Consider the following 26,508-nt stretch of genomic DNA (forward strand, 5'->3'; position numbering starts at 1 on the left):
TCAAACGTTGGAATGCATATTACTTCATTTTGCATATTCATTTTGCATATTACTTCAATTGTATTTAATAATGCTAAGCCAGATGTTCACTAAATTCCGGCGGAGCAGGGTTTGGAATGCAAATCTTACATTTACGTTCAAAGGAAATTATGCAAGTTTTTCCCATAAAGAGATGTGGATAAGAAGCTCATCCTCAGAAGGCTGCAGAACAGAAAGGTGGAAGCAACATTTAATGTCCCCTGAAACTTCAGCATGTGGAATTTTGAATAATATGTTTATATATAATCTACTGAACATAACTCATATTATGTATTCGTTTGGTTATGGATTTATTGACATTACAGTTATTAAACAAACTACAATTGTATATAGAAGTTATATCATAAATATATTAAAATATTATTGATTTGTAATATAAGTCAGTTATATAGTCAGTAGCCTAATATAAGTCAGACAATTGCATTGTTGTTTTGCGTGGAAGTTACGGCATTTTCAATGAAGAGCTTCATATTGCAGTTGTATTGCATATGCCAAAGTCTTTGCTGCAAACAAGAAGTATTGAGCAAGAACAAAACCCTTCTATGACAACTTCGATAAAACAGTAGATAAAGACTTCAGCCATACACAATTTAAAAAACAGCCCTAATCTCTAGCTTGTAATCAACTGCTTTTTCGTATGCCTGCCAGTTTACGCCCTGTCTGTCTACGATTAAAGCATCATGAAATATATATGCATCATGCAGTATTTCATTAAACTGTAATGGTTTAGTTCTTTAATCACATAACTAACTGCACGTATAGGGGGCAGTAGGAATACGTTCCAGTCCGGGGTCTTTATCGCAAATGGTGTCCCCTGAAAACGCCAGCTGAACAAGGCTAAAAGCCTGAAAATCGGGAAATATGCACTGTTTCTCGCTGTTCCTGTTCTAAAAAACAAAGACAAAAACGAAGGGACTAAATTTCCATAAAGCAACTCGTTAAAATAACCACGGAGACGGGTAAGAACGCCATTAGCTCGTCGCTAGGTGCATGTAGCAGCTAGCTGCTAGCTGGTAGGCTGCCTCCGCCGCTCGTAGGGTCCTGCCACTGTCCTGCGGCACCCTCAAAGCACACCGCGGCCTGCGCTGGGAATGAAAAGCTGCCTTTGTATTAAACGGCGGAACACTGCCTCGCGAGTAAGATATTTTATTGAGTAATAAACTGACTTATGTCGAAAGGCAAATGTGTAATACGGTTGTGTACAGCGATCGCGATTGTTGACATGCTTTTGAAAACATTGCTATTGACTAACATTGGTAAACCCGACGAGACGAGGCTTCCGTCGGAGCGCCGAAAGACGATAGTAAACACTAGACCACACAACTGTCTGTTAGACAACACCAGCTGAAGAACGATATTAGATCCGTTCTTCATACAGCAGTGTAGTTAGGGTGTTTGATAACGCCATCGGTGTTTTCGTTTAGGTCTTTTTTCATGTGATTGTTATGCTTTGCCATGCACGCACAGGTATGTAACGTTCTTGCATTTCGCTGTAAATTATACAGTTGTATGTTGTCAATGAACTAATAACCACCTGAATTTAATTTGAAATAAGGCGAACGAGTTTTATTGCACTGACGTAGGCGGCTGCTTGCCTCCATAGGTAACATGATTCACAAAAGACGGAATGTGCAGCACTCTCTAACGCCGTAACTCACTTTTAGCTATCATCCCCTTACATTGAGACTTGCCAATTGAACACAATTTGCGTAGAGAACACAGGCAGTTGTGCTTAGCCACAGTAAGGCTTTCCATTGGTGTTATTGTCTCTTGCCAGTCTGTCGGAATTCTAATCTTGTTAATCTGTGTTCTTGTCAGAACTGTTGTAAGATGCCTGAAGTTCGGGAACTCTCTGATGCCTTGCCAGAGATGCCCATGGACCCCATCACTGGGGTGGGTGTAGTGGCATCCCGGAACAGGGCTCCAACCGGTTATGATGTGGTGAGTGTGGTACATATAAAGTAAAGCACCATCACAAGATTAATATCATGTATTAATGATGATGCTGTAAACCTAACGTATTGATTATTATCCATACACACAACAAACATACCTAGAGATACACTTGCTGTCTTAATTCCAGAACATATGTTATTGGACATAGCCATTCAAAAATGCCTCTGGTATTCGATAACTCACAACATTTATGTAGATGGTGAGTAACATAGATTTTTATCATATATGAAAAAACACAATATTGTTACCTGGTTCCGGCATCTGGCAATGTGAAACTTAATGACACGACACCCATACAAATCTCCTAGACGTGTATTGAATAGAATGTGAACATGATGGGACCTATGACCTGACTAATCTTGCCCATAGGTTTCCACGACGACAGATGGGCTGGATGCAGACCTGTGGAAAGATGGTCTGTTTAAGTCCAAGGTGACGCGCTACCTCTGCTTCACCAGAGTTTTCTCCAAAGAAAATGTAAGTCTCGTAACAACTCTATCATGCATAATAATAATGTTATTACATATAAGAATGTTTTAACATATCATAATGTAAACCAAATTTCACATGAATCTTAAAGGTCATATCTATTCTACCTAATATTAATGTTATAACATATGACAATGTTTTAGAATAATGTGGTGAAAAAGACAAATTTCACCAGAATCTAAAAGAAAGCCGTACATAATTTGAAAAGTTATTAAATTTATTTGTTATTAAATATTCAATCTACTGAGGTTTGCCTGCACTCATCTCCGCTCTCATCTCTCAGGCCTCAAATACATAAAACATTAGGCGTTATAGACTTAGGTTTTCTTGAGTATAGAATAGGCTGTGGTTATTCAAACAACCAGTGCTTTATTTAGCCTTGCATTGCAGCTCTTGCATTGCAAACAAGCCAGCGACTGTCTCCCAACAACAGCCCACTACTGCTGTGTATTCTTCTACACTCGAGTGTAGTAGCTGAGCTGTGACGTTTTGCAGACAGACTTTTCATTGATTAAATAAATTAAAGCCCATGGACAGACATGACAAATGGCATTTATTTAAAATTTGAAAAAAAGATGATTTATGGAGATCCAAGGTTTCTGTCTGACAGTGACAATATTATAACATATGATAATAAAACCAAATATCACAGGAATCGAAATGGCCATCATTGCTACCTAAAACGTTCTATATCTTAGTCCAATAAAGTGCAAATACCTTACAACCAAAAGTCGACTACGTCGTAACGTAGTTGTATTGTGAACTGCAGAAGGGCATTGGTGCCATGTTTACTGTACGATGTCTCATTGAGTGTTGTTTCTTCCTCTGTGTTGCGCCTGTCTGCAGAGCCATCTCGGTAATGTGCTCGTGGACATGAAGCTGATTGACATTAAAGACACTCTACCCGTCGGCTTCATCCCCATCCAGGAAACGGTAGACACGCGTAAGTAAAACCATCCGGTCACGCCCATACAGACATCAAATTATGTTTATACCACAGACCGCCTAAAGCCTTTTTCGTAATGTTGAATTTACCTACTCCTGGTCGTAATAAATCATGTAATACCATTAGAAACACAGTAGTTTCTGTTAAATTTGTCAGGTAACATTACACACTGAAAACATTCCCAAGGGCCAAATGATCACATGCCAATGTTTACCCTATCAATTACAGGCTTGCCACTCCCTTAGGTCCACTGATATATCTGACTCTATATAGACTCGACATTCAGTCTACCATGTCACCTCACTAATAAAATATAGTTTACATTTTCACAACAAACAATGACTATTTTGCAAGACAGTGCTTTTTGTTGTTGTTATTGTGTTCATTTTCTTTTCTGAATGTCTCCCATCGTTTGCTGTTCCACAGAGGAGCAGGCCTTCCGAAAGAGGCGACTCTGCATCAAGTTCATCCCCCGGGACTCTACAGAGGCAGCCATCTGTGATATTCGCATCCTGGGGCGATCCAGGCAGGCACCTCCACAGTACACCTTCATAGGGTAAGCTCCAGCAGCAATAGCCCAGCTCTCTCTAAGCAGGGTTTGAGTTATTTATGTTCTGTGACAAATTAGTTTCACTTGTGCTGTGTGTTGCCAAAAAACTGTTTTGGATTGCAGTTACAAATTAACAGTTTTCTCACTTGCACATTTAAATGTCAAAGTATATATTGCATATTGATGGGTAGCAAAATGTGTAAAATCATCCGAAACACACTGTATCTACTGAATCATTGATGACTCCCACCAGACAGTTGCACCTTGCTCTCGGATGCTTTAGGTGTTAAATATTTATTCTAATAAATATTTGAATACTCTTAGATGATCAGATAGGTTCACTTCTCCCTTTTAATTCTGGAAAATGTAATTGGCTGGCGGCTACATATCCACTGCTTGAACATCCGTCAAGTTCCACAAGTTTCAAAGTGGACTGAGTTTACTACATTTTCCAAGGGAAGAGTGGTTATTTTAAGTGGCTTTTGGTCGCTCATTTACAAGCCTCTTGTTGTCGTGTTGTTTTTAACAGAGAATTGAACAACATGGGAATCTGGTACCGCATGGGGAACGTCCCTCGGACCCTCGACTCCTCCCAGACCCCGCTGGCCAACAACTCCCAGAACACCACCAACACCACTACAGCCTCCACCCCCACCCCCGCTGCTCCAATGCTCAAGTATGATTGGCTATCAGTGATAGGCTTTATTAATGTGTGAAAGGCTCTGCCTCCATGTGTGCACATCTTAATATGTTCCATCACTAATAATACTGATTTACCTTGCCCTGTAGAGGGCTCAGGGTTTGGGGGGGGGTCAAATGATTTTTCAGACTGTTACTTTGATTTAAGGGCTGTACAAGTATATTTACGAGAGAGCAGGTGGAAGGCCCCTCTCTCCCCACTTGGCCAGTTAAACGTGTGTGTGTGTGTGTGTGTGTGTGTGTGTGTGTGTGTGTGTGTGTGTGTGTGTGTGTGTGTGTGTGTGTGTGTGTGTGTGTGTGTGTGTGTGTGTGTGTGTGTGTGTGTGTGTGTGTTCTGTCCCGGGGAGTGCCTGAGGTCACATGGTGGATCAGGTGCACAACACATCCAAGGATATCTTTGGCAAAGTGATACATGAACCTGAGACTCAGTCACCTTAGGGCTTCTGCAGAATGAATGGTGCGGTCTAGCAGAGTAAAGCTCTAGTGTTTAGTGAGTTGGGAGTTTTTTGGATGACAACCATAAATGAGGATGAGGCAGAGGATGGTAAACACTGCTATGTGATCTCAATGGACATTTTCTTTGATAATAGAATAGAAAAACTATTACAAAATCGACACTTTCTGAGAATTTATGACACTTCTCAGAGTCAAATTAGTAAGTACTGAATAGCTGCATCACCTTTTAATACTAGTCATATCTCGACATCTCGTGTGGACGTGTGGTTTCAGTATAGGATGTGGGTTTCGTGCTGAATGTGTGACCCTACAAAAGGGAAGCTGCATCATCGTGCTACTTCCTTTTTACCTATTTAAGTATTTTATCAGTTAAACTTTGTACAAACGTTACAAGACCATTTCCCAACAGATGTATGATCCAAAATGTATGGATAATTTATGTATTTTCTTCTCCCATATAGGCATATATCCATGACGCTCCCAGCCAGTTTCCGAGGGAAGAACACCACACGGCCAGACTATGAGCACCAGAACTCCAATCTATATGCTATCTCTGGTCAGTCTCGGTCTCCATGGAAACCTTTAACGAGCGCCTTCACTGATCGCTGATGTTTTACTAAAGTTGCCCCCCCCGTCCCTTCCCTGTGTTTTCAGCAATGGATGGTGTTCCTTTCGTGATCTCTGAGAAGTTTGCCTGCACCTCATCTGATGTAAGGTTTTGGGATTTTCTCATATTCACATATTATTATTTTTGATTCCGTATTGTAAAGTTGAAAAGCTAAGAAGTTAATGAACTAAAGCTCATGAACTAAATATTGTGAAATGGATGGAAATTAAATGAGTTATTCTGTGACAAACTGACGATATATAATACTCCTATCCTCAGCTGCAGCAGGTAGACCTGATGGGCATTACAATCAAATCCCTGGCTGAGATTGAGAAAGAAGTGAGTACATGTGGTGTTCTATCAGCCATACCACCATGAACACGCCCGATCTCGTCTGATCTCGGAAGCTAAGCATGGTCGGGCCTGGTTAGTACTTGGATGGGAGACCGCCTCGGAATACCAGGTGCTGTAAGTGGTGTCGGGTGGTGGCTTGTAGGTGGCACTGTTCCCTCTGGCCAAAAAAAACATCATTCCCGATGCCCCAGTGCAGTGACGGGGACACTGTGCTGTGGAAGGTGCCGTCCTTCGGAGAAGACGTAAAACCGAGGTCCTGACTCACTGAGGTCATGAAAGATCCCAGGGCACTTATCGCAAAGAGTAGGGGATCCCCCGGTGTCCTGGCTAAAACTGCCCAACCAGGCTCATTCAATCTGGCCCCCTAATCATCCCCCTATATATATATATATATATATATATATATAGAATTGGCTCATTCATTAATTCCCTCACTCTCCACCTCAAGCTGGTGTGTGGTGAGCGTTCTGGCGCCAATTGGCTGCCGTGCATCACCCAAGTGGGTGCTACACATTGGTGGTGGTTAGTGAGGTCCCCCTTCACTGTAAAGCGCTTTGAGTGTCTAGAAAAGCGCTATATAAATTCAAATAATTATTATTACATTTACTACATTACCCACAATGCAATGTTGTCTAGGCCATTCCCAAGCCTTTTTGTTTTTTTTTAATGGCATTTTTCTGATCAAAGGTAACTACTCTATGTATCAGAAAAATGCCATTAAAAAAAAACAACAAACATATAATTAACATACCATGGCATGGCTTCTTTTGATAATTGGGTAACGGTTGGATTCCAAAATACCATATTTTGTCAGCAAAGAGAAGCAAATGATTATGAGATGTTGAAGTGGGTCTCAAATCATGACCAGTTGGGAACACCTGGTCTAGACTACACAGATTTCCTTCTCCGAGACACAACAGATCTATGTAGTTGATTTAATCAGATAACAATTCATAGACTCATGATTGATTGTGCTGTGTTGAGTGGGCTATCGCAATGCTATATGTGCTAAGAGGTCTTGTAATGCCTCTGTCTGTCCACTAGAGGCTCTCATTGAGCATAATTCTGTTCAGCACTTTGCTCTTACGCTCCCAATATTATTTTAATATTGGAATATATGAACGTGAACAAAATAAGATTCAACATTTAAAATCATCTCCACACTGCCTGTGAATTAAAATAATTAAATGAATTCAATAGATCGTATTTATGTGTTTATATCATGCTGTGTTAATAATGTCATCTACACGGTAATGTATTCAACATATTGAAATCGCTGCGGTGATGACAGGGCGATGTCGGGATTAATTAAAGCATTTTCACACATAACCTCAAATCCAGTTGGTTATGTTGTGAGGTCATTGTACCGTCGTGCCTTCAGTATGATTACAGCCCATAATCCATTGTTGTGTTGAGGATTAGTGATGTCATTGTCCGCCCTGTCAGAGCCCTAACCCTGTGTGTGTGTGTGTGTGTGTGTGTGTGCATGTGTTGTGTTCAGTACGACTACAGCTTCCGCACGGAGCACAGCGCGGCCGCTCGTCTCCCGCCCAGCCCCACGCGGACCCCGCTGAGCTCTGAGGCCTGAGCCCCCCCCCCCCCCCCCCCCACAATATCACCCCCCCCCACCCCCTGTCCAGAGCTACTGACTTAAACACACACACACACACACACACACACACACACACACACACACACACACACACACACACACACACACACACACACACACACACACACACTGTGTACATCTTGCCTTGCAAACACACACAAAATATCAGCGGGAACTTGGCTCCCCACTAGGCGTGGTGCAGGGGGTCGACGCTGTACAGCGGAACAACATCACGGGAGACTGGAGTTGCTATCGTGAGAAGAGGAGAAGCAGCCGTTACATCTTTTTGTTTTGATTTTTATGTCTTGAGATGTGATATCGTACGTCCCACTGCCACTATCTGCACCATTGAGAACTTGACTTTGGGTTTCTTGACGGACGGACTCATGTGTCCGGCCGCTCCAGGAACTTTTATGACTTTTAAAATGTCATTTATTTGTTTTTTTCATTTGTTATGGTTTTATGTCGGACTTTGAAGGATTGCCTTCTTGCCTTCGGCCCTTCAAACAAGGTGGAATGTTGTGAACAACGCTCATTGTTTTTCCCCTTTCAACTCACGACTGGTGTGTCCCCAGTCTACACCCAGTGCTCCCAAGGCCCCAGTGGACAGCTTTTTGTTGGTGAAAAACAAACGGAACAATCTTGTAGTTTTTTTTTTTTTTTTTGTGTAAACTGAGCTTTGAATGAATCTAGAGGTGTGTGTGTGTGTGTGTGTGTGTGTGTGTGTGTGTGTGTGTGTGTGTGTGTGTGTGTGTGTGTGTGTGTGTGTGTGTGTGTGTGTGTGTGTGTGTGTGTGTCAAACACCTGTGAAAATCTTGTCCCTCTATGTGGTTTAAGATGGCTCTTTGATTTCGGAGACCAGAACCACAAGTACTGTAGAAGTTAGTCTTTCATGTTCTGATTGTTGGACTACAAATACCACTATCTCTCCTCAAGTATATATTAATGTTATTTCTGGCATTTTAACTGGTCTCACTGCACTTTGTGCTTAGCTAAATGTATTATTTTTTACTCAAATGCTGTTACATAGTATTTAAGAAGTCTTGTATTGTTTTGTTTTCATATTAGCGAAGTTTCTTTTTATTCCTGTAAAGCAACAAAAGTTACTTGGTATCACTTTTAAACTGAGCCTTACGTTCAACAAGTAAAACTCATGTCTTTTAAAGTATTTGCTGTAAATACCACAGTTGGCATGAGTTGTGTCATAAAGGTTTCACTTGGTCAAATGCTAAAAGTTTTTTGGGGTAACCTCATATTTTAGGAGAAAATGCAGCTAACCATTTCTTCTGCTCTAATACTTTTTAAGTTATAATCCACTGATGTTCTGATGTACACAACGCTTTTGAATAGATGGTTTAATATCTTTTGATTATTCTCCCCTTTTCATGCAGATATGTCATTTTAGTATGGAAGGAATCAAATAACTCATCTCCATCTTATAATGCAGAAAGGGATTAAGGCTCACTACAAACTACAGCCACACTGTCTCGACTTTTCCAACTTTTGTTTTTATATTTTTTAACTGAATCGTTTAACCACTTTCCTTGACTCGTTTCTCAGGCCTTTCAGTATTGTGAACATTTGGTCCCGCATAAGCCACCCGCGATTGAACAAAAATAAACAGTGTAATCAAATGTATGTTTGTTTCTACTGTTTAACTGCGTAGATATCAAGTCATTGACGCACTTGATTTGCACGCAAGATGGTTTGGGATCTCCTGCATATGTGTTTTCATTTCCAAACGATGGTCAAATTCAGCGCGTCTTTGTGGTGAAAAGTTGTACACTCTTGTTAATACTGTGTCCGAATTAACAACCATTAACACATCGGCTCCTCATTAGTCTCTTATTCTTGAATGCAGTTCCAGAGTATATCCGTCCTTTTTATAGATCTGTGGTGTGTTTTTTTTTTTTTCAAAGCATACCGATTATGCAATGAGTTTATTATATTGATTTCATGTAAAAAGAAGAAACATAACAAACATTGAATAAATGTAGCACTAAGTGTAATTGCTTACAAGGCTCACTTGTCTCTGTTCTCATCCACATGAAGTCAAAGCTGTGTTAACAATGCCAGGACTTAATGTTAGACACATGGGACAATCTGTGTGGCCCATCACTGCTTCAGAGCCTGTGTCTTGTTGTATACAACAGTCCATAAACATCAGAAAACGTGGTGTTGCGTTCAAAGTTATTGTGACTTTCTGTGTCAGGTGGTCAGGCCACTTACCACACTCCGTACCAACTTCCTGATTGGTTTTCATGGCCATTTCAGACATGCAAAAATTTGCCATCCAGTTGCAGTATATTTATATACTGTTGACGCTTTATTAAGGCAGCAGTCCATTTACCATCTGATGGGTGATAGAACAACAATGGAGACGACACCATTTGGACCTTTGGACGCACCTCACTGGACCACACATCACTTCATAAGACAAAGAAACAACCACCATCTCACGCAACTTTGTGTCTGTTTCTGTTATGCTTCTTCCAGTAAACAAGTCGAAATCATCTTTTTTAGGTTTGCATGTCTGATGTATTTCATTTCTCTTGTTCAGGGTTCAAACATGCAACTTCAAAAGGTGCCATGTTTTTGATTCACACATTTGAAAACTTAAATGTGCATGGTTTGAACTTTTAAAATGCAGGACATCAACCTTAAAACAGATCTGGACCAAAATGGTCAGATATACCAAAGAAACAGTTTACAGAGTTACCAGTTCAGCAACAATGGTTGGACTCATGTAACAGTATCAGTATTCCACTGAGAAAGGAATTTAAGACATCTGACAATCTGTGAAAACAACATGTAGACGTGTAGAATTGTGTTATTTCGCAGCGATTTACCTTTGACTTCATTTAATTTTATTAAGTGTACTACTAGAGTTGAACTCTGCCTGGCCGGCCTATTGTAGCTCCATTTTGTTGAAAATAGCTGGAACCTGTCCATTTTACTTCTGATAAGGAAGTAATTATTAAATAGTCGTTTTATTAGCCATTAGATATACCATATTAGATATACTTAATTTGTACATTTTAAAATACTATTAATTTTCTGTGTTCTTTCCATTCTTTTTTTATTGAAAACTTTGAACTGTTCCAAATCACTGTTTCTTTTTACTTTAGTAAACAGCTGTTTGTTGTGGAACAGTTCCCTGGTGCCACCACAAAGCACTCTTCTTTTAAGACGGCATCATGTTTTTTTTCCCATATGCCTTAGATGTCCCACATCTTACAATATGTTCCCCTTTTCAGCATGTGCTACCAGAGAATGGGCCTCTTCAAACTCGACTAATTGATTGTAATCCACGTGTGCAGCACAACTCGTTAAAAAAGTAAACGGTCTTTTTGTGGTCGAGGAAAGTGTAAAAGGCCGTTGAAGATCAAAGGGCCGCCCTTGCTTTGCTACTGTTTCCAAGAGGTTGCTGCGGACAAATGTGTGGTTTCTCGTGGTGGATGGAGGATTTACACATTGTCGGGTCTGTTAAATATAAGGCTCTGGGAAAAAAAAGTATTCAAACTCTGAATCACACTTTGAAGTACTGTGGTGGATTAGGTCTAAGGAAAACCACATTGGATCAACACTTTTCCTGTGGTCCTTATTCCACTAGTAACGTTTGTGATGCAGTATCTGGCAAGGCAGATACTGTATCTCCAATCATGTGTAAGACAAAAATGTTGAAAATGTGAAAACGTATGTAAAGCACTTTACCTCACTCTATTGATCAATATCGAGTAGGAGAAGGCACACGTCATTTACACGTCATTTATTTCCACTATCATCTCATTATATTCTTTGGCATAGGCCTACAGGACATTTAGATGAAGATGACACTCAACTTTACTCTCATTTCAGTGACACACATCCATTCTGTTCCGTCTCAAGGACATTTGCGGGTAGATTCCTGCAGAAGATAGGCCTGTCGTGCACAATCTTTCCTGCACTTTCCTGGTTTACAAGGCAATCTGTAGATCGTCACTCTATCGCTGTCTCGCATCTCTGTGACGGGCAAGAAACAGTTGTCCTTCGATCGTTACGGCAATGGCTCAATCCTTTAGGTCACGCCTGGACATGAATCATGATGCAGACCTATTTACCAAACTCGTGTTCACTATCATGTCAATCCACTCTCTTGCTCAGTTCTTCAACTTTGATAAAACATAAATCAAAATCGAATTTGTTGAAATTATGAACGCTTAAAAATGTGTGTTTATGAAGAAATTGAAATTTTTGAATTGTCTAAACCTGTTGCTCAGAACCAACAAGTACGTCATAGTTGGCCTCTGACCTGAACAATTTGCTTTATTTATTTAATTGTAAACCCATTTGTGAGACTTTTCTCTCGCGCGGTGGGGGCGGGACCCTTCGCTTCCAATTAGCAGGCGGGCCCTGTGACGTAGGACGGGGCTGGGAGTGTGTGGGAGTGAAGAGCCGCGCGCTCCACGTCGCTCCTCATTTGATCACCGCTCAACTGATCCTTCTGATGGAGTACCATCCAGACACGGGACACACGTTTTAGTGTTACCGAACCTTTTCATTTGGCTTTTTGATCTCATTTTCCCAGCAATATAACCTCGGGTGGACTAGAATTAAGAACACATTTTTATGAAGAAAAAACAATTAGGAACCGATTTTTGTGAAATATAGGTTCTGCTATTACCAAAAACACGTGCTGTTGTGTATCCTTCAGCGAGGGCTTTTTTCTGGGGGTTTAAATAACTATAAATTGCAGACTTTCTGTCCCGTTGGATCTAGGCCTATGTTATAGAAAGGGGATCCAGTGTGTAGTTTAATCCGAGTTACCGTCTGCACTCATGGACACTGCAGAGGGACGTTCAGAGACGCGATACTCGGCTGCAGAGGATGCTGCTGGTCCGGTGATGAGCGGTCCTTTAAGAACCGGAGCTGTGGCTGTGAACGTGAAGATCGGTGAGTGGATATTACACCCGAGCCTCTGCTATTTTTAATATATTAATTGGGAATAACTCTCATTGTCAGGGGTTATAATTAAAACTGCTAATGCAAATAGTTAATTCGAACTAGGCCTACTTTGAATGGATATAATTATGGCCTCCAGAAAATATTGTCATTTTTATTGTCATTTTTCGGCAAACAAATTGCACAAATAATAATATGACTATAACAATAATAATAAAAAATACTATCACTATAACTATCAGCATCTTCATCATCCTTATTATTATTATGATGATTATTCATCATTATTATTATGAGGCCTATTATTATCACTATAATTATTAGTATTTAATCTATTGATTTTATCATCAGTATTAAGCATAAAGGGATTTCCTTCCTCTTCCAGAGCACCAGAGCCCCGCTCCGGCCCGGTGCGCGGGCTGCCAGCGGAGCATCTCGGAGCGCTTTCTCATGCGCGTGGACGGCGCGTCGTGGCACGAGCAGTGCCTGCAGTGCGCCGTGTGCCGCCGGCCGCTCAACAACACGTGCTACTTCAAAGACACGAAGCTCTACTGCAAGGTGGACTACCAACAGTAAGGTCCACACCCTCCCCCGATGATATTCATGCACATAATAAATCACTTACTTGATAATATGCATGCACATAATAACAGCAATAATAGGCTTTTTCCCCACTCCCTTTCTGGTTATTTAAGATGAATGTTGGCTTAAAGTCGGCGCGTCGTTTAGAGACGCTTTAATTGAATAGCCTATTTTTTGGGGGGCTTTTTATGTTTATATAGACTATTGAAAAATACATAATTGTTTTATTATGAACTGATTATGAATAAAAAATGATCAACATTTAGGAAAGCTAATATAGGCCTAGACATTTAAAACATCCTGATCGGCTATTTAGTAAATGAATCCGAATTAATTAATGTGTGATCCTGTGTTATATGTTTAGAAGGCCTAAATGCAATTTAAATGGATGTAAATTAACAATAAATAGATAATTGAGCCTTTAATACCGATATATTTATCGTTTATTCGGTTTATGCTTTTCTTTTCGGCTGTAGATTATTTCGCAGCTGCGTCTTCCATCGTTATTCCTTTATGAGAGATGTCTTCCATTATGTGTCCGTCGCAACGATTATTAACGAGGAAGAAAATCATGTGAAATCATCCCTTCTACTATATGGACTGAGGGAGGGAGGTAGGGAGGTGAGGGAGGTCTTTAAAGTAGGCATGAGTGATTGCTGGATGACCTGTGGGGGCCAATTTTACACTCAAATGTTTCACACTTGTCTTTTAGTTTGGATACCCATATTTGTATCATCCCAGGAATATTGTTAGATATTTCTTAGTGTAAAGCCTTTTAAGCAAACAGGACGAGGGCTCATTCAGCCTACAATATTATCCCTTTTGAATGATTCATAAAATGCAGGTGTTTGCTTTGCATTCCTTCTTTGGCCATGATTTTATTTTTTTATTGATAAGCTGCTTTAAAAAAAACGTCATATTTTCTCTTGTATATTTTATTTAGTTTTATCCATGCATTTTCTTAATGTTTTACACATCCAGTTCGATGTTGCTGTAGCGAAGCACTTAACAATACCAGCGCGGAGGAAGCGCTGGTATTGGGGGACTTTGTTTAGTCACGGTTTATTAAATTAAACTCTGCATTTATACACTTAACATAAGCACAATAGCCTTATAGCCCAATAATAATACCACAATAAATGTATTACTTTGTAGTCTTTAATTCTCAAAAGCCATATCCAGCTTCATATACAGAATAATAGCTCGTTGTTCATCAGCACTCAGTGCTAACATGCAGTGTGTCCACACATCGCTGCACAAACAGCCTCACAGTTCAAACGACACATCCTTGCTTATTGACCAAGCATGCAATAAATGAGGTGAGTGAGATGGATAGTGGGAGGGAGGTGGGTGAGGAGCACATTTCAAAACAAGAGCCCTGAGGAACTGCCAGTCAATGTCATCGTTTTGATCTACTTTTCTGGTTGGATGGAGAATGCTAGGCTCAGGAATTACGACTGGACATGTCTTGCTTTGTTTCTCCTAAATAGCAGCTAGTAATATCTAGTTATTCAAATCCCCGCTGAGTTCATCTAAAACCCACCACTCTGTATTGGTGTATTGTACTGATGTACACAATGTCATGTTGCACATAACGTTGAGATCTGAGGAAGTCTTTTTTTGTTTTGTACTTTTTATAGAAATGTCCTACTGTGTTCAGTTATCAGTTGTGACAAAAGATGAGTTGAGCATCTATATGTCCACCATCTCCCTTAGACAAGGGCTTCCAAGCAATATAGTGTCCTAATATGTAATACATATGGACGCCACAGCAAGAAGTGTGATGGGAGGAGGAAAGCTTTCTACCGCCTTCCCGATGGGATGCTCCACCCAAAACTACACCCCTGTTCGACCATTTGGTGGCCAAGATTCAGGAGTGACGTCATGAGAACCGGGGGCGGTGGGGGGAGAAAGGAACCGCCCTAAAAGGAGTGATCTGGTCTGAAGGTCTGATTGCTCTGATGCTACTCCATCCTCACGGCAATTATCGGACAAGAAATTCAGGATTCATGCCATATCATTCCATATCATTTTTGGTTATTTCATCATCATGATTCTTTGTAAATACAGTTTCTATACCTCACATCAGATTGAACTATAACTAGATTGAAGTGCTATATGTGAAACCGACTGTGTCCACATTCAGATACTCTACATCTGAGCCAATACAAACCTTGTACTATCATTTATAGCTCAATGTATTCTTTAATTTACCTTTTTTTGTAACAACTATTACAACAATTCATTTAATTTGAATTGTACTCATAATGATAATGCTCTCTTCTGGAATTTATTCACATTTAATTGTTTTACTATTTCAATTTGAACCACAGCCGGCCTTTCTTGAAATCACAAATCAGAGGTTTGCAGCTGGAATTCCTCGCCGTCGTCATGTATGAGTGAATGAACTGATATGAACTAAAAGAAAAAAATGTATGAAAGAAATGTCTGGGGAATTGGAAATGTATATTTTCCCAGGGTAGTGCCCACGATCCGCCAAAATAAACAGTGCACCTCATGCAAGGCGACGTTAACACATGTACACTTGGACCCATGCGTACACACACAGCGAGGGACTGAGTGAGAGACATACGAGAAACCCACAGGGCGTAGCCATACTTAATCACTAGGGCTTCTAGAATGGACTTCATCAGTGAGCTAACTTTACCTTGTACTCTTTAGGGATATATCACAAATAATTTCTAATGAGATCACGTTTGTTCACTACTTTTTATTTTTTTATTTTTTAAAGCCAGTTATTTAATATTCCATTTCATTACTTCATTACTTGTTCTCAGTTTTTTATTATGACAGAACAAATGTCGAGTAATAAAGGGCTTTAGATAACAGGAAAATATTGACAATATACTATATTAATAGAGCAAACATTGAAGGCATTCAATTAAATGTATGGATACATCATACAAATAGATTAATTAATATATGTTTTATTATATTGTATTTTTGTATTAACACATGTACAAACAAACAGACAGATATACACACACACACACTTTAAATGCTCTTTCCTGTGGTTTCCTTGCGGTGTCTAGATGCTTGTTGTTTACCAATTTGTCCACAGTTAAACACACTGACACACACTTTTATACACACAGACACACATATGCGCACACAAACACACACCACACACACACACACACACACACACACACACACACACACACACACTCATGTTTATACACACACACACACACACATACACTTGTATACTCACAGACACACTCCCTTTATACACACTCACACACACTCAAAGGCACACACACACGCATACACACACACTCACACTCACACACTCACACACACACACACACTCACACACACACACTCACACACTCACACACACACACTCACACACACACACTCACACACACTCACACACACACACACACACACATTTATACCAACAGACACACAATTTTAGACACACAATTTTATACCAATATACCAGTAATGGCGTATCTTGGGGCGAGGTCCTTTGTTATTTGTCTCTGTGTTGGCAGTCGTCAAGGAAACCACACTTTGAGGCCATTGTCTCCTTCAGGTCTCTGTGGGACTTTCACTTTCCTGACTATTTTATTTTGACCCTTTTATGAATATATAGATCGCTCAGGATTCTGTGCTGTGGGTCGTTTGGCAAGTGGAGGTGGCGGGCTTAAATATGTTGGCTCTGGGTGGCGGGAGGTACATAAAGGAGAGAGAGGTGTCTTTCTGCGGGACAATCAGGCCCAAACTGCCCCTCACCATCTGCCTAGGAGTCATTATGTGAGTGAGCGAACGAGGGGCTTTCATGGCTTTGTTTGCGTTACATAAACTCACTCGAATCGATGAGCTACCTTAACACAATATACCATCAACGATGACAAGCCATCTCTCCTATAGAATACAGGGTTTGTTTTACAGAAACTCAAAAATAATAGAGTGCTTAAACTTCATTTGCATTACACACGATCAACCCTTATTCGAATACTACTCATATCCAACAATGCAGACCCAAGCTTTCACGTTTCCCTACCAAACAAAGCAAACACATCTGGACACCTTGTAGAGAAAAAAATGTGTTAAATCATTCCTTCGAACACTGCCTTTTTCCAATCTGTCAATCGTTGGCTGCCTTCTTAATTCTCTTTTTCCCCCCGACCGCAAAACACACTGCATCCGCACAGCGGAGAGTCATGCCAATGCTGTGTTCTTATAGACATTGTGGCCTTTGATTCACCCTGCGAGGCTGTCTTCATGTTCTCCCTCAGCAGTGTTTGGCAGCAGCATTAGTCTCTGGTAGTGTGGTCCCGCAAGGCCACTCTCGGCCCAGCTTGTCCGCCTCTTTCAGCACCCCTCCAACGTGGGTGTGCGTGTGTGTGTGTGTGTGTGCGTGTGTGTGGCCGCCTGAGGCTGCTCATATGTGTATGCGTGTGTATGTTTCTTTTTTAAAGTGTTCTTTATCTGCGGTTCATTGTTGTGTGAGAGTTCTGTGGTGCTGCTAGCAATTTGTTTAAATGTCAGCGATGTGAGATGATTGACTCATATTATGAAATACACTAATAATGTAACACAAAAAAGCTGCAAATAATGTAAAAAAACGTTCATATTTATTGCACACTCATAGACAGGAGTATGAAAGTCAAGCAACAGATAAATAACGAAACTCAAAAATATATATTCACATGCAAGCCATGCGTACTGAGAGACAAACACACTTCTCCTCCCAAATATGAATCCAAAGATGGCTCGTGCCGCTAATGCTGTTCCCCAGTCCCAGCCAAGATCTAATACCAGTCAACCTGCCAATAGCTGCCATGGAAACGGACCTCCTCTCCGACAAACACAGTCTCGGGTTAATGAGCAAGTCTCGCATGTCTCTCCAAGACATGTTACGAAATTCCATCAATAACGTCGAAAGCAACTCAACACTGTGCGTGTGTGCGCCGTGGTCCTGATGCACGCACGCACCCAGAGTGCCTTGACCCTGGCTATCAACCTGACGACTGCCCCTAGCCCCTTTCCCCGGGCGTCAACACCCTATTAGGAGCAGGCTTCCAGCTCCTGAACACGGTGGAGCACTGTGCGAAATGACGTCGCAGGTTGTAATCACTCTCGGTGTGTTTCTGTCACTAAAAGAGAGACGTCGCATTGGGTCTCTCCTGTAGAGGTTCACTGGGGCGCCTTGGGGGTCTGGCTCCTCGAGGACTGACTGAGCACCCAAAGACCACCCTCCCCACACGCGCACACACTCAGACGCACACACACACACATGTACACGCACGCACGCACACACACACACACGCACACATGCACGCACACATGCACGCACACACGCACGCACACACACACACACACACACACACACACACAGTGACACTCACACATACACTCACACTAACACACTCTCTCTCTCACACACACACACACACACACACACACACACACACACACACATACACATCCAAAAGGCGCTTTTATTATCCTCTCCTGGACGTCCTTCACGGTAATCTCTATGATTACTCCTACTAATTAAAACTCAGCAAACAACTCGGTAAACCTCAACCCCCCCCCCCTCACGCTCACCCCATGTCGCCCACCCACCCTCCGGGGGTCACTGGAGTCTCTAAAGAGGCAGAACAAACACAGCATCACAGGAGGAACACACAGAAACACACACAAACATATGCACACACACACACACACACACACACACACACACACACACACACACACACACACACACACACATATATACACACGGTCTGTTTTGGCTGTGCTCCCTCCCTCCTCTCCTTTAATCCTGTATCTCTTTCACCCGCTTGTTAAGACCAGGGGGGTGGCAGTGGTGGTGGTGGTGGTGGTGGTGGGGGGGGGGGGGGGGGGGGGGGGGTAGGGGTTTAGTGTAGGACCATAGGGCACGGGGTCACAGGGGTCAAGTAGGTACCTTCTCAGAAGTGACCATATGGGAGGGGTTAGATGAAGTGTGGGTGAATGTTCATTAACCCACAGCGGGGCGGGGGGGGGGGGGATGCTAGCAGAGGGGGGGTGCTCCGGCTTTTGGATTGTTCAGACCGTAGCAGTGGAGGAAGCGCTGGTATTGGGGGACTTTGTTTAGTCACAGTTTATTAAATTAAACTCTGCATTTATTTAGAGACAACGTTTAAAAACAAGAACTGCAGTTTGGTTGGAAATAAACGTGAACAAAATAAACAGTAGGCTATAAGGCTCAAAACAGCTTGAGATTAGAATTCAGGAAACCACGCAGTCGGATGAAAATAGTAATAATAACGTCAAATAATAGTATATATAAATAATAACGTAAAACACAATATGCCAAAAAATGCACATAAGCTGCAGATGAGGGCAGATCAGGTTCAGATTGTATAACGTCCAGGCTGAGGTTAGCAGGGGCCCCGGGGACCAGGGAGGAGAGGTTGGGTCCCCAGACATAGGGTTTAAGAGCGGCCCACCTAGTGGTCCAAAGCCCGGTGCTGAGGGGTGCAGGGTGTTCCAGGATCACAACACGGAGGGTTAGATCCAAATAGTTGTGTGGAAGATCTTACAGGGCCAGGGGGGGGGGAGGGTGTGGCAGCTGAGGAGGTCTGAAATGTGAGGGCCGGAGCCTGAACATCTAACAGCAATTAAGAGCACCTGTGCTGCAACGGAGGGCCGGTGGAGTCAATCCTAAAACGTTCTTTATTATAAGTTATAGTTATATTAGTTAGTATGGGTGGTTACTAGGGTTACGGTCAGACTGAATGCCCATGCCTCTTAATGATATCATTTATTCATGCAATGACGTGTTATTTCAGAGTCAATATTTCAAATAGTTTTTATGTCCTTCTGCGGTCGGCTAGGTTCCATATTTTTCGGTGCCTTTTCAATATCATCATCTTATTCGTCTTATATGAGCCTTAAAATAGCTCTTCCAAAGTCGTCAGGGGAATGTCATGGAATAAAATGTGCCCACACTTGGATTTAAAGTTTAGAACAGCAAAAACAATATGGTAAAGTGGAAGTCAGGTTTGTCATCTGAGTGCTTCTCACAACTACTTTCTTATGTACTTTCTCATCCTCTTAATACGTTAACCGCCTGTGGAGGGTAGAGGGAGAGGGAGAAGGGAGAGAGAGAGAGAGAGAGAGAGAGAGAGAGAGAGAGAGAGAGAGAGAGAGGGAGAGAGAGAGAGAGAGACACACACAGAGAGACAGAGAGACAGAGAGACAGAGAGAGAGCGAACGAGAGAGCGAGAGAGAGAGAGAGAAAGGAGGAAGAGGAGGAGGAAGAGGAGTAGGAGGAGGAGGAGGAGGAGGAGGGGGAGGAGGAATCTGACGCTATAGTCAAACAACAAAGAGCTTCTCCATAGAGTGGAGAGGCACACTGAGAGTTTAGCAGCTGTCCAAACACAGCACTAACAAACACTGGACTGTACCTGCTACTTTCTCCCGACCCCCCCCCCCCCCACACCCCAGGCTCCCTTTAAACCAGCCAGGCTCCCTCTCAGCCCTCCCCTGCCAAGTCCCCAAAGTCCGCTTGGCTGACGCCAGCAGCTACCCCAGTGCCTTGGGGCCAAGTCCTTTCATCACGTGGGACGCACGTGATGGACCCACCCCCCTCGTTTAAACACAAAAGCACACACACAAGTGCGCGCACATACACACACACACACACACACACACACACACACACACACACACATGCAGACACGCATACATGCATCCACTTGCTCACACATATACACATGCGCGTGCCCACACATGCGCACATATGCATACACATACGCACACACACAATAGCACAATAGCAAGCAAACGCACACACACACACACACACATACACACACATGCACGCACACACAAACAAAGTTCTATTCTCTGTCAACTTCATCAGATCATTTCTCTTTTACCCTTCTCTTTCTTCTTGCGTCCTCTCTTGGGAAGATTTCACAGCCTTTTCTCCTCGTTGTCGAGGGAATGAATAAATAGATATATCAACTCGATGGGACTTGGCAGCTCAAATAAATCCACTGACTGCATTTTGTTTGTCCTCCTCCCACATTGGTATATTATAGCACATATGTATAAACCAATAGTTCCAATCATTCAATGCATCACGATATTTGGTTCCAGCAAAAACCCATTCCGTTTGGCTTGTCTGATGCCCGTAGAAACGCAAAACTTGTTGTTTTTCAAAGCAACTTTTTTGTTGTTCAAACTCTGTCAGTGTCTGTGACCGAAACTAAAAGTAATAAAGTAATAAAGTAAAAAAGTGAAGTTACTTTTTCATCCAAAAAAACACAACTCAAATAAAAGCCCTTTTGCGGTTCTCCTTTGTCCCCTCAGGGTTTTCTCCACCAAGTGTCGAGGCTGCCGGGAGAAGATCGCGCCCACCGAGTTTGTGATGCGGGCCCTGGACGGGGTCTACCACCTGGGCTGCTTCCGCTGCGGCGTCTGCCAGCGCCGGCTCTGCAAGGGGGACCAGTTTGTGGTGAGGCAGGGCCGGCTGCTCTGCAAACACGACTACGAGAAGGAGAGGGACCTGCTGGACACCATCAGCCCTGACTACTCTGACCTAGGTATGGTGACATCATGTGACCCCTCATATAGGTGTAGATAGGTAGGGATTTAGGTGTAGATATAGGTGTGGATATAGGTGTGGATATAGGTATGGAACGATCCCCTCATTCGGTGATACGTAGCTTATTTATTCATTTATTTCCTTGAAAATCTTTGAGATTTCCACTCTAAAATAGATATTGTATATTGTAGACTGTATATATATGATCTGTTTCAGTGATAGATGTATTATTTGACGTTGACCACAAATACAACGGAATCACAAACTATTCATATTTATTTTGAATGCAGAGAAGAGTGATGGCGACGGTGATGATGACGATGAGGATGGGAAGCCAGAGAGGCCCCCCACCACCACTGGGGGCCACAGGAGGGCCAGCGGTGGAGGGAGGGACCCCCGTAGGCCCAAGCGGCCCCGGACCATCCTGAGCACCCCTCAGAGGAGAACCTTCAAGGCCTCCTTCGAGGTGTCTCCCAAGCCCTGTAGAAAGGTAGCCAGGACCGCTCTGTTGATCCAGGATGGCCAATCGATTCACTTTGTTTATACACTTTATGTTCCATACTGGTGGAATTAAAGTATATCAATATCATTAGCCTCATGGCATAATTTCTTAAGTTATATTTTGGCCAAATTGTGCTATCTAACCTTACTCTACTCTTCTAATGCTGCTGATTCCCTGTGCCTCATTGGCTATATCCTTAGCAAATCAGAGTGCTTTTTACATTCCATAATCACTATCTGCCCAAGTCATCTATTTGACTTAGGCATTTTTGACACTAAATACAAGATGATTCAATAGAACTTGGGCAATAACACTATTGATTAGGCTAACAAAATTTGGGTTTGACTTTTTCATTCTCAATAACAACTGAACGAGTGTTCCTGCTAATGAACGATTATACTTGACGTTATGTGACTTATCTTTCTGCGCGGCTGTTGGCTGGGGGTATTACTGTACGGTGACGATGTGGTTTGTGTTGCCTCAGGTGAGAGAGAGCCTGGCCATGGAGACAGGTCTCAGTGTGCGTGTGGTGCAGGTGTGGTTCCAGAACCAGAGAGCCAAGGTGAGCAACAAGTCTGATCCTAGAGATAAAAAAAAAGAAGAAGAAAAGCTTTTTCCAGTTGGAACTTGTCATTGCAAGCTTTGAACTGCTATTTAAGAATACATTACCGTCATGTGTGTGTGCGTGTGTGTGTGTGCCCTCTTAAAGCTATCCTCTGGCGATCAGGGTTTTGTCTATATCTCCATCTCTATCTCTTACAGAAAGTCAGATTGTGCTGCTTTCAACAATATATGAAAAAGACAGTATTGCAGTATAGATGAATGTATTGTGCTGTGTAACGGTGCCACTATAGAACATATCGTATTTATCCAACTACTATCTATCATTATTAAATCAGGAGATTGAACTCTCTCAGACACACACCCATAAATCCGTGTCTGTGCCATTGACCACGCCCTGTGCACGTCTCTTGTTGGCTTGCAGATGAAAAAGCTGGCCCGCAGACAACAGCAACAGCTGGATCATCAGAAGAGCAACAGGCTGGGCCAAGGTAGGGCGTTCAGCCTCTAGCCATGTGTGTTTGTGTGTGTGTTGGTTAGAATAGCAGTCAAAAACATAATATCTCTGAATAACATCATGAATGTCTGCTTGGTGGCTCCACCCACTAACGTGCTAACCACAATGGCGTTCTTATATTGACCCAGGTTCGATTCCGACCTGCAAAACTCCATAGAATATATATATATACAAAAATTATAGCATCATGATGACTGAGTGTAACATTATTGTACTGTAATCAATAACACAATGAGTAAACATTTGTTAAACTGTGGTGTTATTACATTTGATAATTTCGCTGAAAAAGTAAATACCGTTCATACGTTTAGAAAGACCAGTTGTTTATTCTTCTGTTTACGCCTGACTACCAGGGGCTTTACATATGGTTATCTTCACGCCTCATAACACACGTCTGTTTAGAGACGGTCGTGAAGTATCGGGCCTTCTTATCAGCATGGATCTTGGAAGCGTCGCCAAGGGCGGATATGAACAGACAATCTAGATTAGTGACTCACTGCTTTTCCAAGCTCTCGTTTTGTACGTCTCAGTGACCACCATATTGTCAATATTGACATATCAATAGAGTTGATTATGCTGTCGGCTGGTGTCAAGGCCCAGGTTTATATAGTGGTGTGTGCGCACGGACGTATCCAGGAACTGCAAAAAAATAAAAAGATATGGGGACAAGATGCATAAGGACATTGTGGGGCGTTACAGACTGGGGTTTTTGGAACAATGTATTCATTAGTTTGCAAATCACATCCAATTCTACAGTGAATATAATAATACAATAATCGTAACAAAATAATAATGATATATAAATCAGCAAACATCACCCCTCCTTATCAACAACACAAGAGTAGACATTGAAAAATACATCAATTATTAAAAGACTCTTTCCTTTTTTTTTTTGGTGACTTCATTAACAATGCATTTCTTGCATGGCTTGAAGTAATAATAGTTATGTGTGCTGTTAAAAAACCGACCAAATGCATAACTCCCTGTTATGAATACAGCCTTAACCTCCAACTCTTGTGTTTCAGGGGGAATCTCAGGCTGCATGGAGAGTCTGCTCAGATGTTACTCAGGCCAACTGCCCGCCACCCGACAGCAGCGGCCCAACACCTCCGTGGACCTCAACGTAGGCTACAGCCACGACGTCCCTTTCCAACAGAGCCTGACCCCGCCCCAGATGCCGGGAGATCACATGTATCCCTATGGTGAGCAGCAGAACCTGTCTCTCGTTGGATCAAACTCCTTCTGAGTGGATCACGTGGAAATTGTGGTGGATAGACCTTATTCACCTAGTGGACATATTGGTTAGCTGGGGTTGGGAAAACTTTTTTGGTTTTTGTATGTCTGGGGAAATACATGGTGATGTTTATTACTATGATGCACAGCCCATGGTTATCATGATCATGGAAAATCATTGAGCCAGCGGTGTATCACAGGATAGATAACACGTGGTGCCCAGCATAAAAGTCCTTGGCAGATCTATATCTAGAGTTCAGATGGGGGAAGTACCCAACAATTGTTTTATTCACCTGTTTATCCTTTCACATTGTATTACCCAACAACATATCGATCGATTCTGACAAACCCATTGTTGTGCTACTTAGGACCCGGGTCCATTTTCAATGACGTGGACAGCGACTCCTCCTTGACCAGCCTGAGTGACTGCCTGGTGACGACCTCTGGCCTGGGTCTCTTCCCCACTCCACTGGGGAACCCTATTGACTGTCTGTACACCATGCAGAACTCCTATTTCGCCTCCTGAGGACAACCTACCAGTGACTTGCAGGTCCTAGCTTCTGTTTGCGAGGACCTCGCTTCTCGTTGCTGGAATACATAATGCCATTTTTTTAAGGGATATTCTTTGAGGGGCGATTTTTGCAGTTATGGACTGGAAAGTAGTTTGAGAAAGAGGGAATGACATTCAGAAAAGGAGTACATGGGTGACAGCCTTACCTCATGATTTATTTGCTCGAGCATAAGCGTCTGGCCCCCCTCCCGTTCAGACAGCTGACCTTGCCGGGGGTCGGGCCAATCACACCTGTTTATCTAATATGGGGCGGTCTTGATATGACGACTGTTCAGAGGAGTGCACTATGGGAATGCCGTTGAGGACCAAGCTGGCCGCCACTGATGTGTCACATGTTCCGTTGCTCTGATTGGTTGTAGGTCTATCCAATTGCGTCCACATGCAGTTTGGTCAGTTTGGTTGATAACGCCCCTTGGGAACTGAAAATGAACTGAGAGGTTCCAGACAAGTTTTTATTTTCAAATTTGGTCTGGCGATGTCAGAACAAGCCACCCCCCAAAGTCCCCCATAATGATAGACTTTGTGCAACGCCAGATCTCAATACAATATAATGTTGGTGTGTAAATGTGTTTATGTAGAATTACCATTGTGTGTCTCTACTGCCACCCCCGACTACAAGTATGGCAACCTAAAAATAAACTGCAACAATAGCAGAAAAAAACGTTTTCTGCTCCTCCAACAAGCCATGATTTGGTGACATTTCCTCCTATTGCATACAGTGAATGTGCAGTGTTGGAGTGTTTCAGATTAAATATCACAACAATTCAGCTTTTTATACCGCATCATATTGCAAATACATTTGAACGTTGGTATTTAAGACAGGTTTATGTTAATTTCTGTAAAACACAGGAAGGAGTAGACCGCTTTTTCAGATTATACGCTAAAAAGGTATATAGCTAAAAATTGTATGTTGCATGTTGAAACTGACTTGAACTATTTGTTTAAATAAATTAAATGTTAAAATAAAATCCAGACCAAATGTTTATTTATTTAAAAAAAAATTGTACCACTGCACTATTTATTTTTTTACTCTCTCATTTGTTTACTTACCTGTTGTTTTATGTATTGAAGTCATGTTTGAGGTCCCAGGATTTGACTATTAAAAAGAATGGTGTTTAATAAGTTTTTCTTTTCTTAATAATTTTATTCAAACAACGCATTTCTGTACAATGTTTAAATAAAATGCTGCTTTGTCAATCAATTATGGGAAATTCAAATGTCATACATTTAAGTTTATGTACCAGTTTAGATCCCCAGTACTATTTGTTTTCTGCACATATGTCCGTCCACTGTCTGTCCAAATGTTGGATGAACATGT

The 26,508-nt window shown here is 42.0% G+C and overlaps 2 protein-coding genes and 1 non-coding gene across 4 annotated transcripts; all 3 read left to right on the plus strand.

Moving 5' to 3' along the window:
• The first annotated feature begins 824 nt into the window (after positions 1–824).
• Positions 825–7,696, plus strand: mvb12ba (multivesicular body subunit 12Ba). Of its 2 annotated transcripts, none has more exons than XM_084486251.1 (10): positions 825–998; positions 1,858–1,980; positions 2,365–2,472; positions 3,331–3,427; positions 3,857–3,986; positions 4,510–4,656; positions 5,597–5,691; positions 5,790–5,845; positions 6,022–6,081; positions 7,598–7,696. In XM_084486251.1, exons 2-10 carry the CDS (start codon positions 1,870–1,872, stop codon positions 7,682–7,684), a joined length of 891 nt encoding a protein of 296 aa, XP_084342377.1. In that variant the 5' UTR covers positions 825–998; positions 1,858–1,869; the 3' UTR covers positions 7,685–7,696. The 2 variants fall into 2 exon arrangements, with proteins under 2 accessions (XP_084342377.1, XP_084342376.1); XM_084486250.1 differs by lacking the exon at positions 825–998 and adding an exon at positions 1,013–1,175.
• Positions 6,099–6,217, plus strand: LOC311368117 (5S ribosomal RNA). Its single transcript, XR_014639875.1, has one exon. It is a non-coding gene; the product is annotated as a 5S ribosomal RNA (ribosomal RNA).
• A 4,829-nt stretch (positions 7,697–12,525) lies between the features above and the next one.
• LOC311367543 (LIM homeobox transcription factor 1-beta-like) lies at positions 12,526–25,145 on the plus strand (the record flags this gene model as incomplete). The annotated part of the gene is made up of 8 exons (XM_084486373.1): positions 12,526–12,640; positions 13,035–13,221; positions 21,572–21,804; positions 22,097–22,296; positions 22,793–22,870; positions 23,294–23,360; positions 24,412–24,588; positions 24,988–25,145. The coding sequence occupies 8 exons, from the start codon at positions 12,526–12,528 to the stop codon at positions 25,143–25,145; spliced, it is 1,215 nt and encodes a 404-aa protein (XP_084342499.1).
• Between the last annotated feature and the right edge of the window lie 1,363 nt (positions 25,146–26,508).

This window comes from Micromesistius poutassou (genome assembly GCF_964030765.1).
Source record: "Micromesistius poutassou genome assembly, chromosome: 22".
Lineage (NCBI taxonomy): Eukaryota > Metazoa > Chordata > Actinopteri > Gadiformes > Gadidae > Micromesistius > Micromesistius poutassou.

Coding starts and splice junctions, on each gene's coding strand:
- mvb12ba (XM_084486250.1), top strand. CDS start 1,131: ATGAAAAGCTGCCTTTGTATTAAACGGCGGAACACTGCCTCGCGA. Junction 2,473..3,330: donor GAGTTTTCTCCAAAGAAAAT/GTAAGTCTCGTA, acceptor GCCTGTCTGCAG/AGCCATCTCGGTAATGTGCT. Junction 4,657..5,596: donor CCCGCTGCTCCAATGCTCAA/GTATGATTGGCT, acceptor TCTCCCATATAG/GCATATATCCATGACGCTCC.